The sequence below is a fragment of the Arachis stenosperma genome, chromosome 9, assembly GCF_014773155.1.
Source record: "Arachis stenosperma cultivar V10309 chromosome 9, arast.V10309.gnm1.PFL2, whole genome shotgun sequence".
Taxonomy (NCBI): Eukaryota; Viridiplantae; Streptophyta; class Magnoliopsida; order Fabales; family Fabaceae; genus Arachis; species Arachis stenosperma.
Genome location: NC_080385.1, coordinates 164,314,376 through 164,328,817, shown reverse-complemented (window position 1 = coordinate 164,328,817; position 14,442 = coordinate 164,314,376). Strand labels below are relative to the sequence as shown.

The 14,442-nt window shown below is 31.5% G+C and overlaps 2 protein-coding genes across 3 annotated transcripts; one reads left to right on the top strand and one right to left on the bottom strand.

Moving 5' to 3' along the window:
* The first annotated feature begins 2,055 nt into the window (after window positions 1-2,055).
* Window positions 2,056-7,406, top strand: LOC130950842 (uncharacterized). 2 transcript variants are annotated; one of them, XM_057879438.1, is made up of 10 exons: window positions 2,056-2,293; window positions 2,414-2,536; window positions 3,021-3,141; window positions 4,053-4,181; window positions 4,273-4,382; window positions 4,478-4,661; window positions 5,390-5,563; window positions 6,202-6,459; window positions 6,554-6,755; window positions 6,880-7,406. In XM_057879438.1, exons 1-10 carry the CDS (start codon window positions 2,274-2,276, stop codon window positions 6,993-6,995), a joined length of 1,437 nt encoding a protein of 478 aa, XP_057735421.1. In that variant the 5' UTR covers window positions 2,056-2,273; the 3' UTR covers window positions 6,996-7,406. The 2 variants fall into 2 exon arrangements, with proteins under 2 accessions (XP_057735421.1, XP_057735422.1); XM_057879439.1 differs by having other exon boundaries at window positions 2,135-2,293; window positions 6,202-6,438.
* A 3,335-nt stretch (window positions 7,407-10,741) lies between these two features.
* Window positions 10,742-13,945, bottom strand: LOC130951995 (uncharacterized). The gene is made up of 7 exons (XM_057880757.1): window positions 13,772-13,945; window positions 12,850-12,912; window positions 12,685-12,764; window positions 12,102-12,210; window positions 11,846-12,005; window positions 11,474-11,637; window positions 10,742-11,368 (listed from the first exon to the last, which is right to left on the bottom strand). The coding sequence occupies exons 1-7, from the start codon at window positions 13,772-13,774 to the stop codon at window positions 11,009-11,011; spliced, it is 939 nt and encodes a 312-aa protein (XP_057736740.1). The 5' UTR covers window positions 13,775-13,945; the 3' UTR covers window positions 10,742-11,008.
* Between the last annotated feature and the right edge of the window lie 497 nt (window positions 13,946-14,442).

The window sequence follows — 14,442 nt, the reverse complement described above, 5'->3', positions numbered from 1 at the left end:
TATCATGCTCATAATAAGGTAGTGCAGGCCAATTTCAGGTTTGTCTATTGTCTCCATACATGAACTTCAAAGCTAGCTAACTATATATTTTGTGATTATAGTTGATGATCACGGAAAATTAAGCCTATAAAAAAGACTAAGCTTGCAAATCATTCATTTTCTTAGGTACTTAATCTGTCTAGATATTCATGATGATGATTTTATTATTTTAATTAAACATGTTCAACCAAGTCTCTAGCTAGGGTCACTACTTTTTGTATCATCATAATTTAATTGAACAAATTATATATCCATGGCACTCATTTCATCATACTCGTTAATAAGTAATCTGCAAATGTAGAAATTAACCCTTACATTGGGTGCTTTAATAATATAAACCTTTAAAGAAAATTTTAGTAGTGATATGATGAAGTTTAATTTCACAATTAAATTAATTCACTTTTTTATTAATGTATAACTTTTTTATTAAAATGATGTATCCACATCCATGATATACCCAACCATCTAATTAATTTAAATAAATTCCATTATTATATAGGTTAATTTACAAAAAGATTATTCAGATCTGGGCCGGTGCTAATAATTATGCATGTAACAAGAAACTATAATATATATACCATTTATTAGATCGAGTTATCATTATATGCTAATACTCAGTTAATTATCATTATAGTATATATATAGCATTGAATTTTTGGCTTTGATATGGAAAATGAATGTATGGTCCTATAAATATAACTATACAATGAAATAATTAAATTCCATACAAAATATGTAGCTACGTACACAAACACAGAATCTCTTTATATCTAGTAATAACATTTCAGTTCACTAACAATCCAAATTAAATATTTAAAATGATGAATTTTACTTATAAGGCAAAATGATTTTATCAAATATTTCTCTTTAAATCAGGTCATATATATATCCATAATACACACATGCATAACTTTCTGCTTCACGCTACTTTTGTTGAATATTTTTTCTCTAAAGAAATCAGAAGTTGTGTTTCACTTTCTGCTCTTTCACAGACTCGAACCAATGAGTGAATGAAAACGTGACACTTTCAATAGATCTTGTCAAACTGCTTAATAATTAAGCACCAATGTCATTGAATTAAAAGATTATTATTATTATTATTATTAGTATTAGTTTATATCTAAAAGGGAATAGTAAAGCATATGCTACAATTTCAAAGTACATATTGCCTCTCCATTCTACAATAGCTGAACATGTGTGAAGGTGGGTGATTAATTAAAGAAAAGCCTTTTTTTGTCAACAATTAGAAAAATAAGATGAAATTTTGGGCCTTGTAAGCATGGTTTATTTTAACCCAAAAAATAAAACCTTCTGCACATTGCTGAATTAAGTCTTAGCCCATTCCATGACCCAAAATAAAAAGTCTTGGCCCACCCTAAACCCAAGACAAAGAGAGAACCTCAATTGAACCATTGATACATGCAGCCGAGGCCTTGGATCAATGGCAGCATTACCTACTTGGTTTGATTGTGCATGCACCTACTCATTGATTAGTAACACACCTTTAAATAAAGGTCAAATCTATAATAAATTAATCCTTGATTTATTAGATAGACAAAACAAAATTATCTACTTAATTGATCAATAAAACCTCATGTATATAACTTCCCTATTATCACAATAAAACCTTCTTAAGGCATTGGTTTTTGGTGAGAACTAAACTCTTCTAAATAATAATCATATCAAAATCCAAAAAATAATGAAATGCAATTGGCAAGTTTATATCAAGTAGTCAATGTGTCCTCTCTTTGACTATCACATAAAATCATTTAATCTAACCTTATTATTATTAAAAAAAAATGTGCTTAGCAATACATTTTAAGAATATAAATATATAATAAAAAAATATTTACTTAAACGTTGTTCACATTTTTTGATATTTTTAATATATTAAACACATAAAAAACTTTAAAAAATTTATTTTCATACTCTTACATATATAGTAAAGATATACATTTAATCTAAATCCAATATTTATTCAAGTTTTGAATTCAGAAGATAACAGCGTCGCGGATTCTCTCTTTAAAAAAAAAAATTAAATAAATCCAAAATTATAAATAGATGAGGTTGATGCAGCTGTTCCATTATGTACCAAATCACATGTTCATTCATTCATTCTAACATTGGGATTGAAATCAAAGAAACGTTCGGAGCACAGATTCATCAACTGTAACAGCTGCAACATCTAACAACCACTGGATTCGTACTTTTAAACCCTAAACCTGATCGATTCCATGGTTGAACACTACAACAAGTACGATCCATCATTCACAAGAAATCAAATAATTAAACAAATAAATAAATAAACTTTGCGATTTAATTATTTATGTTTTCGGTTTTGGGTTTTTTATTGCCGTGAAATTTGGGTGCGTAGGCTGGTGAAGCTGGTGGCGAGGGCTTTCTACGAAGATCTAACGAGCAAAGGTGATAATCAACCCAAAAGCGGAAGAAGTGATAACAGAGGAATCGCCGTTGTGATCCTCGACGCCCTCACCAGGTTATCCTTCTTCAGATTTCGATTTCTCTCCCTTTATTTTCACGCAATTGCAAACGGAATAAAAAAAAATTGAAAATAAATAAATAAATGATCAAATTTCATTCGAAATTTTAGTGCATTGAGGTTAAAATACTTGTTAGTAGTGTTGAAGGTAATAAAATGATGAATTTGATTAATCTGCTAATGGTGTGGCTTGATTGAGACAAGTATTAAACCTATTATTATATAGGCTATTGAGCATAACTAACTGTTAGCTAATTTTTAACGGACTAACTAACTGTAACTCATTTCAGCTTGATTGTAACACTTAGTATGCCTGGATTTGATTTTGAGATTCAATAATGATATTGGTTGAATTACAGTGTTTGATTATACATAGTTGAAAGAGAACATGGGGGGAGGGGAATGGGGATATGTCTGTTTGTTTATTTAGTTTGCTTGAGTTATTTTATTCAGTTGGCCTTGTGTTAATTCTTTTATCTAGACGGCAATGGGTTAGGGAAGAAGACTTGGCAAAGGACCTCAAATTGCATACGAAACAGCTTCGTCGAACTCTGCGGTTCTTTGAAGAAGAAAAGATAATAACCCGGTTTCACAGAAAAGAGGTGACTTTCGTGTTCAGTCCATGTATAGTTTGACTGCCATTTTGTGAATTGTTATCGGCTTATTAATGTTCGCCAACCAGATTGGCATGTTCTAAAGTCTGATATAAAGCTTGGTTGTATTAGTCAATGAGTTAAACAGGTCAACTGAGTAGATCAATCTGTTGGTGATGACACATTCCTTCAGTTAACAATTAATTGGATGATTTATTCTTAACTCATATAAATTGGAAGCTACAGAATGACACACTAATAGAAGGGAAATAAAAGGGGATATTGAATTTTAGTGCAGTATGATATTCTTCTCATTGCAACTCTATTCTTATGTTCTCTAGTTCCGTAATTAAAATTTAGTGAAATGGATAAGGCTGGGGTAAGGATTATTCAATAAAGTACAACAAATTTATGATGTTTATTCCTGTTATTTATGCAGGTATTTGCCACACCTTAGCACTAAAGATATTGCAAGTATTACATCTCAGTTATCTTAACCTGTTCGAGTTGTCACTGTAAATTCAGCATAATATTTTGCTCTGAAGATTTTGTAAAAGGATCTTATTCTCTTTTGGTTCTGTTTGATCTGTTAACTTGACCATGGATACCCAACAACAAATTCACATACTTCTCTGATTTTAAGGACACATTAAATAAGGATATGCATGCTACTGCTAAGATTATTATGATATAAGTTTGTCATCATGCTGTAGCGTATATGTCATTCTAATCCTTTGTACAACTTTCTTTTTTGCTGTCTCTAAGATGTGAAGTTTCTTCATTCTTTTAAATTCAAATGTTTCAAAAATCATAACTGGTTATTTATCGTTTCCAATTTCTTTATTATGATGTGTGAGTTGTGGGTAAAATAGATATAGTCATGGTATAGTGTACCTGTTTTAAATGTGTGATTTCACCAGACAGCAAAAGGTGCAAAAATTTTTAGTGCTGCTGTAGCTGCTACAGTCGATGCTCAACATCCAACAAAAGAGGGAGAAGAAAAGGTCAAGCTGCACACACACTCTTATTGTTGTCTAGATTATGCACAGGTCCATCCCTTCTTGCATTTTCTTCTATAAATCTATTTTACTGAGTGTTTTTGTTTCATACATTGAAATTCTTAGTTGAGTCTCATTGCAGATATATGATGTGGTCAGATACAGACTGCATCGCATGAAGCATAAGCTGAAAGATGAATTGGATAACAAAAATACAGTTCAGGAATATATATGTACAACCTGTGGGAAAAGGTCTTAATAATTAATTTTAAAATCAATAATTTGTCATGGTTATTCAATTTGATGTATTCTTGTAACCTAATACTCTGGAATTTGAATTATTGTAGATACAATGCTTTGGATGCATTGCGGTTGATTTCATTTGAAGATGACGACTTCCATTGTGAAAGTTGTAATGGAAAACTTGAGATTGAAAGCGATAAGATTGCTGCTCAAGATGGGGGAGATGTTGATGAAAATGCAAGACGACGTCGACGTGAAAAGTTAAAAGATATGCTTCAAAAATTGGAGGTTCTCATATTATTTATTTCTATTATTTGTTTCAAATGATGAATAATTTTTGTTTATAATTGTATTCTCGATGAAAACTATCTCATTTGTTTGCTACTTTCTAGAAATAAGAAACTTAAATAATGATGTTTGCCAATTTCCCTCTAGGAGCTAATTGGGTCATAGCCAGCTTCTGTTTTTCATCTCATGTAAACTTTAGTAGCAGGAGGATATAAAAATAGACATTCTTTACCCTTTACGGGCATAAGGATCTCTTGAGATTATTGTGATGGAGAGAAATTATTAACTACATTAAAGTTGGAGAAGATCAAGAAAGAAAAGAAACCTGGAGACAGAACCCTCTATTTCCATTCTCTTTTGATGTTCTGGCCCTAATTAGGAGAGGATCAAGGGAATAAAATTGCTGCCAGTTTAAACTCGAAACTTGAGAACATCAGCATGGTGTCCAAAATTTATTGGGCAGACTTTCAAGTTTACTGGAGGACTGGAGGTCACTGAGTTTGACTAATAGCTATGCTTCTAAACTCAATGCCTCATTTTTGACAACCATGTTTGATACAGTGCCCAAAATTTGCTAGACACAATTGCAAGTTTACCTGAGGTCACCCACTTTGCACGTTTGAACTCCATGATATTTGTTGGAGTGCATACAGCCTAAATGTTCTCATTGTTACTGAACCAGCATTTAATTTTCATGTGATGTTGTTGTACTTTATGTGAAAATGCAGTCGGAGCTCAAGCCTTTAACAGACCAACTCAATCGAGTAAAAGACTTGCCTGTCCCAGATTTTGGCAATCTTCAAGCATGGGAAGCTCGAGCTGCTGCTGCTGGGCGTGCAGCCGGTGGAGATGGTTCTGATAAATCTCAGCTTGGACCCATCCCTTACAGTGGAGATACAAAGGTTAGGGGTAGCCTTTTCTTTCCCTTTTGTTGTGGAGGATATGTTATCCTCTTCGTAGTTGAATATCCTCTCCTCACTATTCTTTTTATTTTTTTCCATATTTTTTCAGGAAAATGAAAATTTTCCTTACTTTTAATTTGAGTAGTGTCATGTTATATAATCTGAAAGAGAGCATACGTATTATTGGCATACCATTGATGGCAAAGTGCCGAATACCCTCATAAATATTACATTGGAGTTTCTCAACTGTCCAAGACTCCCAAACAAATCACAAGACTCCAATTCTCTACTTTTACCTTCTAATTTATACGAATCCCTGGCTCAGTGTCTCTATATCTACTGGTAAACTTCCCCTAAAAAAAAGCCATCTACTATGCACCAAAGAGAGGCACAAAACTATCATGTACCAAATCAGAACTGGTGGCTAAGAATTCTTAAAATTGTCCTTACATATGTTTTCATGTGTATCGTGAACATGCTCTCCAACTTGGTGTTGTGTTTTGTTTTTTCTTTCTTTTAGTTTGCACTCCTGGTCAAATAGTTTTAATTTTTGGATATTTTTCTGTGCAAAATTTGTGATGGAGCATATCTTCCATAAAAGCCTTAAACGCTAAGTTGTTTGTTATGAACGTGGACAGGTTGTAGTTGATTTCAATGGCTCCGAATTAAAAGGAGCTGTTAAGTCAGAAACTGAAAGTAACAGTTTAAAGGTTTTGCCACCATGGATGATTAGACAGGGAATGGTTCTTACAAGAGAACAGCGAGGAGAGGTGAAGCAGGAAACAAAAATGGATGGGACTTCAACATCCACAGCAACACAATACTCGGACGACAAAAAGTCATCAATTTTGCAAGAGGATAACAAGAATATACAGGCTCGCAGAATAATTCTTTATGTTCTGATACTTGTTACTTTCCTTGCTTCCCAAGTCATTCTAAAGTTTCATTCTAAAGTTTATGCTGACCCCCCTTTATCTGTGTATTATATAGGATGAGTATATCAAGGCTTATTATGCTGCTTTACTTAAGCAACAAGAAGAATGGCAAGATGCATCAAAAAATCAAGAACCAAATGCACCTGCAGCAGAGGATCCTTCTAGCAGTACTTCCAATCGTCAGGTTGGAGTCAAATCAAAACGCGAGGAAGACGAGGAAGATGATGGTACTGAGTGGGAGGATGCTCCATTTGGAGGTATATGTCGTCTTCTGAATCTGAGTAAATTGAAAGTTGGATACTTTTTTAAACCTGCATTTATATGTTAAACATGTTTTACATCAATTGTGTCCCTCATTCGTGCTTTGGTGTATATATGAAGGCATTGGAAATGGTTACAAGGTCAATGATTTGAATGTTAAATCTGACAAGGATCAACCGCAACCACAAGCAGATGCTAGTGATGATGACGATGATGTTGACTGGGAAGAAGGCTAATGAAGTTACATGGTTGGTTAAGTATGATGAAATGGCTTTTTCTGATATACAAGGAGAAGGTGCTCTTGTTCTTGAGCATAGAGCCATGCTGCTGCAAGTTATGCAGCTAAAAAACCCGGGTTAGCTGTTCATATTCTTTAGTTGCTGTGGTGCATTTTGCTTGGTGACGCTTCCCTGAACTTTTAAAGAGAAGATTTGGAGGGTTGGTTTTATAGCATCGGTTATCATAAATTTTTCTCTTCGTATATTGGATGGGTCAACTCTACTTTGAAATTGTGTGTGAAACTTCATTTGGTTGTGTTGTAACCAACACAAAAACAGAACACCATTCTGGATTTTTTTTATTACATAAATAAAATAAATATAATATTTAACTATTCATGCAATGGGAGTATTTATATTTTTATATTATATTATATTTACATCTAGTTTATAAAAAAGGATAAAATTAAAAAATTATAAATTATAAAATTTATAATTCGATGCAGTATAACCTACCGTTAAAATGGGTCAAGTTAACCCATTTATCTGTTTAAACGAGCGAATTATTTTGAGTTAAACATATGGTTGTATACAAAAAAAGCGATTTTATTGTGTATGAATAATTCTAAGATAATCCAAAACATGGCTAAAAAAATTTAAGTTCCTCCTTTTGGTTAAACAGGTGAATGTAGAATAAAAGTGTAATTTTATTGTGTATGAATAATTTTATGACCCAAAACATAGTTAAAAAAGAATAAAGTTCTTTTTATAAATGTTAGGCTAAAAGGATAAAATTCAAAAAGAAAATTCTAAGAAGTTAAATTTCTCTTTAAGTAGAAACTAAATTGATGAGATGAATTGGTGGATTTGAAATGTAGAGAGTGTCATCTAGTTAGAAATGAATTAAATTAAATGTTCCTTTATTAATGTCACATGTCATGAGTACTCTTTTACCCAAACACCTCTTTGTCGCCACAAACACTCAGAGTATGTCAAAACTGCTATCTTAACTTGAAGATCACCTTCCTTCTTATATTCATAGTTAAAGAGACCTAAAATAATGGAAACACTCAAAAACATCTGTCAATTATTTGATAACAAGCATTGAGACAAAAGGAATAGGTTGAATATAACCTTATAACCATTGGATAATATATTCTCCTTTTAAAACAACTTGGAATTATAAAAGGACTTATGCTTCTCTCAAAAAAGATTTTTCAAACTTGAGAGATCATCTCTATCCTTGTCTCTCTTCTAATTTTTTTTTATTGTTTTTCATTTTGTTCATCAAATTCAAACAAGAGAATTCATAAAATTAGCATTTTGGGTGTTCTACTAGAACATCCGACAACAAGTTTAATTAACTCCTGTCCACTTTAAAAGAGTTCATTCATCATTTTATGACATTAGTAAAAGTTTCAATTCTTGTTTCCCACCACTGTTCCTCATATTTAGTTCTTGTGTTGCTTATTTGCCACTAATGAAAATGTTTTACTCACAAATTTATCTACCATTAATCTCTCATCTTAATCTTTCTGTACTTAATCTATTTCCACAAAATTATACCCGAATCAACGGTTGACCCCGATTAACCCCAAAAAAATAACGGATTAAATAGGCGTTCCATTTAAATATTTTTTCTAAGAAAAAATATTTTAGCCAATATCTTTTCTTATCCGACGCAAAAACCTGAATAAACAAAATACTGTTTATTTAAGATTGACTTAAAAGTGATATTTTTTAACCGTTTAAATCATTGAGTTGGTTATAAACGGTTTGAACTAAAAAATCATAACCTATGAACAAAATGGATTTAAACGAATCAACTCATTTAACTCAGGAGTCTAGTCGGATTTAAACGGGTCGAGATGGCCCGTTTGACAGTCCTACCAGTCAGACAATTCAAATCACAATAGCTTAATCAGATTAAATTAAAAACTAAATTTAAATTGATACTATACATATTGCAATCGTTCAAATAAAATTTGATTAAATAAAAAATAAATTTTTTTATTACAATCCAATTATAAACAATTATATTGATTTTACCCTTTAAATCAATCTAAATTGTATTATAAATACTCTCTTTTTAATTGTCCAACAAGATTCATGTAAACATAATTTTCTCATATTTCATTTTCAAACAAAATAAGTAACAAAATTGGATTACTTATTTTTTTTACATTATAAAAGAGATATGTAATGATTTTGAGATAAGTAATGAAAATAAAAAAATATGTTAAGTATAAATATGAAATTTAATTTATTTAGTTTTAAAATACTTATGTTGTGGTAATCAAAATAAATATATGTTTTTTTTTAAAACGTATCAAGCATTTAAGCTTGTCCCATAAAAATATTAATAAATCAGAAAAATGTATTATCTTTTACAATTGTTTAAATTCATAATTTATAAAATATGAATATTTTTTTCTAAGATTAGGATTGTCAAACGGGCTAGTCCGATCCATTTAAAACTGGCCCGTTAAACCAATGGATTAAATGGGCTGGCCCATTTAAGTTCGCTTTATTCGCGGGCCAGCATTTTTTAGCCCAAATCGTTTATGGCCAGCCTGTTTATCATTTTATTTTATTTTTTGAAAAGTATTTTGACAAAAATATCACTTTTTCATCAAAATCCATTAAAAAATAAAATTTTTTTAGTTGATGGGTCGAACTTTCAGATCGGATTGGGAGAAATATTAGCTAAAAGTACTACTTTTTTAAAAAAAATGTAAAAAAAAAATAAACGGGCCACCCATTTAGCCGCGAACTAGCCCGTTTAACCTGTCATTTTTTTCGAGTTAACCCGAAATTTAAATAGACTTACTTTTAAAGGCAAAACATGCCCATTTAAATGGATAAACGGATTGGCCCGATAGATTTAGCCCATTTCGACGCCCTACCCAAGACATTCATGTTTGCTTTTGTTTAAAGCCACACTAGATTCCAAGGGTTTCATTCTGTAATGTAAAATATAGTAGTTTTAATGTTATGAATTTCATAAGAACTTTAATTACATTTAAAAACTTCTAAAATATTTAATTAAGATGCAACTATTTTAAAATAAAATTCTTTAAACTACTAACACAATTAATATATTTTGTAATTTTAGTTGAAATAAAAGTAAATCACAAAAAAATATTCAAATAATTTTATTGTTGACAAAAATATACTAAAATTTTGTTATTAGTAAAAATATCCTCAAATAGTTTAAAAAAGCTACAAAAATGTCCAAAATTAAATATGTATTCTTCAAAAATATTTTAAAAATTGAATTTTTATACGATTTTTTGTAAATATAATTAAAAAAATAATATTTTTATCTTTAAAATTTAGTAATTTTTCATTAAGTATATATATTTTTTATTTTCTTGGTCAACAACTAAAAAACTTTTAAAAAATAAAAAGAAAATACAGAGATTAAATTTGTATCATATTTTTTTGTGTATTTTTTAAACAATTATCTAAACATTTCTATAAAATTTTTAGATTAAATACATAAACAATTTGTCAAATATAAAATCGCTTGCCACTTAAAAAAGATAAATTCTTTTTAAATATTTTTGTTACGTTTTTGAATATTTTTATTACGTTTTTAAATTATTTAAAAATATTTTTATCAATAATAAAATTCAAGTGGATTTTTATCGAATTTTTATCTTAGACAATTATTCGAATACATTTTTTGTACTTTACCCTTGAAATAATTAATTATTTATTGACAAAATCTATAAATAACTTAATGAAACAAAATCTATAAATAACTAAATAAAAATAAACTTTTCATTCATTTTTAAAATGTCATTTGTAGAATTATTTTATGAAAAATTTACACATTTTAATCCCCCCGTGTAGGTTTATATCTATTACAAAACTATATACTCTCACCTAAAGTTTCTAAAACGATGGACTGCGTTAACAAAACAAAAAATCTTATTCAGCAACTTATATATACAAGGCACTGTAACTTCCGAAGATCACCACCATTGACATTGAGGGTCAAACTCCCCAAAAAATTCATCTGTTCTCTAACGCTTTGCATTCACGGAGGACAGTTTTTGCTTACTTGACTTGACTTCACTCTGTGACCAAGATGACTGCTTAAATCTACCAGCCAGTAAGCTAGAGGTTTCACCAGCACAAATTTTTCTTCTTTTAGACTCCAGCTCCAGTCTCCTCTTATCGGTCATGGAAGACGAAGACAATCCAGCGAAAATGGATGAAGCATTGATCAATGCCCTCTTGTCCCTCCTATTTTTGTCAAATTTACCCGAAAATTTCACTTTTGCTGCGGCAGCAGCATCTTCTTCTGAGGCTGGAAGCAGTCGTATGCCAAAGCCCCTTTTCCTGGAAGCAGCCTCTTCCTCAGCAACTCTTTTCTTTTGATTCTGAGAGCATGATGAAAATATTATATCAATAGGAGAAATAAAACTATTAAAGGAGGAGAAAAGGAATGAATAATAATAGGACAAATTTCATGAGCTATAACATACTCTAAGTCGGGCCCTGAGACTCTTATTCAGGGCATAGTCATCTGCATGTCTGGAATCAGATAGTCGCTGTAGACGCACAAGAACTGGTTCAGCTTCCTTCTTCTTTTTCAAGTCTTCTTCCTGGTGTTCAAGGCGGTAAAAGGGATCTGCAAGCTTCCCTTTCACTGTAATACAAAAGATGTTAGTTAGCCAACATTTGCAATAGTGAAAAAGTAGTTACCCTAATTAGGCGAGTCCATGTAAAACAACCACACTATCACAGGGTTTAGTAACACTGGAATGCAAAATAACACACACCAAGCTAGTTGGAGCAAATATATACCTTATTTAATAAAGAAAATATCACAGCCAAGATTTGTCACCAATCCATACCTTCATCGGCAGGTAATTCAAAAGTTTCTGCATCCTCAACATCAAAATCCTCAGTTTTTTTCTGAGCACCACTGATGATAAGATACTCGCAATTTTTTGGATCAGTTTGGATGACAATCTCATGTTTACAGCATGCAGACTTCATGGTGAAGTTCCATATCTGAAGAAACACAGACACGCTTGTTAATTATTAATACATAAAGAAAAGAAGGTTGAACAGCTCGTAGAATGGATTTGCAGCATTACTTAAGCATACCTTTGTGGAATAATAATTTCCAACTTGCTTTTTCTCAGCATTGAATCGCACACCCTTCGCAATCATAGAATTGCATCCTCCACACCATATATTAAAAGGCATCTCAAACCTGAAGCAAATAGTTTGAAAACAGGAATTAAAACATAATAAAAAAATCGAGTAATTAACATTCCATCCCATGCTAGTCCAACTTAAGCCACATTGGGGAATGGATGCCAGCTTAACATAGAAACAAAACAACCTATTCACATGTAATATTACATTCAGCATATAAACAAATTAGAATATGATCATTTTTTAATTTAAGGAATTGTTACAGCATACTCATAAACCACAACATGTACCAACATATTAACTTGTATATTAGATTACTATACACCTGAGATTCTGGTCTATGAACATTATAGGTACAAAACAGACAATAGCTTAAGGTGCTTATCATCCACATTCTTCCGATTCCCAGATTACAGCAATCATAGAGTAAAAGACTTACTGTTGGAGATCCCTCTTTCAATAAAGATTATTAATGTTAAAATGAATAATGAAAATATCATTGTTCCTGTTAAGCTATATTGATTATTACCTTATAATCAGAATACCCTGATCTATCTTCCTGGCTCTCTCTCTCAAGGCATGTTGACCATGGAACTTGTTCAGGGAACCCTGAAAAGAAAAACCATGATGTAAGAATCTTGCTACTAAATAATTATTGATTGTATAAGAGAACACACTGTGTAGGAAAACATACCTGACTTGGGTCCCATTCAGGGGGATAGTAGAAGTTGTCAGCTCTAGCTGCTGCAAGGGAAGACTACAGAAATGCAAGCAATGAATATTAGTGTATCAGAAAATCAACTCATTTCTTTTTTGTTTTTAATTTTAAGGTTGTGATGAGGAGTAGGGGAAGAAGATAGAAAAAGAACAGGCAGGGACTATAAATTCACAGTAACCAGCTGCATTACATGCTATATAATGTAGCAAATGCTTTTCAACAAAGAAAAACAATGTAGAAAACAGAATACATGCAGTGGTGCTATTGAACAAAAAGCAAATATAAGTGATCAATAGTTTTAATTTGGTTTTGAACTTTTGGTTGGGGATGGGGAAGAGGAGAGAGAGACCCCCCCCCCCCCTAGTCATTAGCTTGCAATAGAAGAATCAAAATCTATCAGAATGGCACAGTTCCACCAAGAGTATGGCTTGCATAGTTTTCAAAATACAAAGAACTGTAATCAACCTCACAGTTAAAACTTTACATAATAGAAGTTGGACAAGTACTCCAACAAAAGCCATCAAATACCAAGCTTTCACCCTAGATTTACTTTCGATTCCATATTCTTAAGTCGGTGTTCTATCGATTCTTCCTATAACACACAGCTTTTAACCCTAAAAAAGAAATCCCGTTAAATTTCTTCCTATCATCAGAAAGGCCAATACGAATTTTCACGATTTCCCCGAGCTCATTACAGCATAATTAAACAATCCAAAGCAACAATAACAAAATCAAACACCAATAGGGTTCATATTCATAAGTTACGATCGCGATTAAACTGAACAATACAACAAAGAGAAATAAAACAGGAAAAATCAAAGACGCACGCCCATACTAAACGGAAACCCTAATTGACATCATGCAATAAAAATAAAACTATATATATAAAGAGTCTCACCATTTTGATTTATTTGATTTACTGTCCTTCAAAATTCTCAGCTTCAGTCGTATTGTCACAGTTTGCGGTTGAGAATGGCGACGATGTTCTACGAAGATGTGTATCGGTGTTTGATAAAAGGGAAGAGGGTAAAGGGAAACGCGTGGTTAGGGATTCTGTTGGGTCTGGACAGGTTTGATTTAATGTAGGAAAGGTTTGGATTAAAAAGATAAGCTGTGAATTAGGTTAACTATTTTTTTGGGCTAAGTTTTAGATTTTTTTTTTTTGTAGGTATTAAATATCGGATCGAAACCCAGAAGAATCCCGTCCAAAGAAAAAAAAAACCCAGAAGAAAAATATATGAATATTGAAATGACCAACATATATAAATGACTTACATGTATTTTATATTTGGGTTGGGTCGTATTTAATATTAACATGGGTCCATCCTCCAAAACCTCTTTTATTTTTATACTTTCTGTTGTTTCTAAATATCTTTTTAATTTTTCAACTTCATTCTCCATTTTTTCTTTCAACAGCTTTAATTCTTTTAAGTCATAATATGGTTTTCTAGGCATTTATAAATTTTTTAAGTTTAGCTCTAACTTGTTTATATTTATTCTTATTTCTATCCTTTTTATTATAAGGTCATTAATTTCGAACTGAATATTATTTAATTCCCTTTTATACTC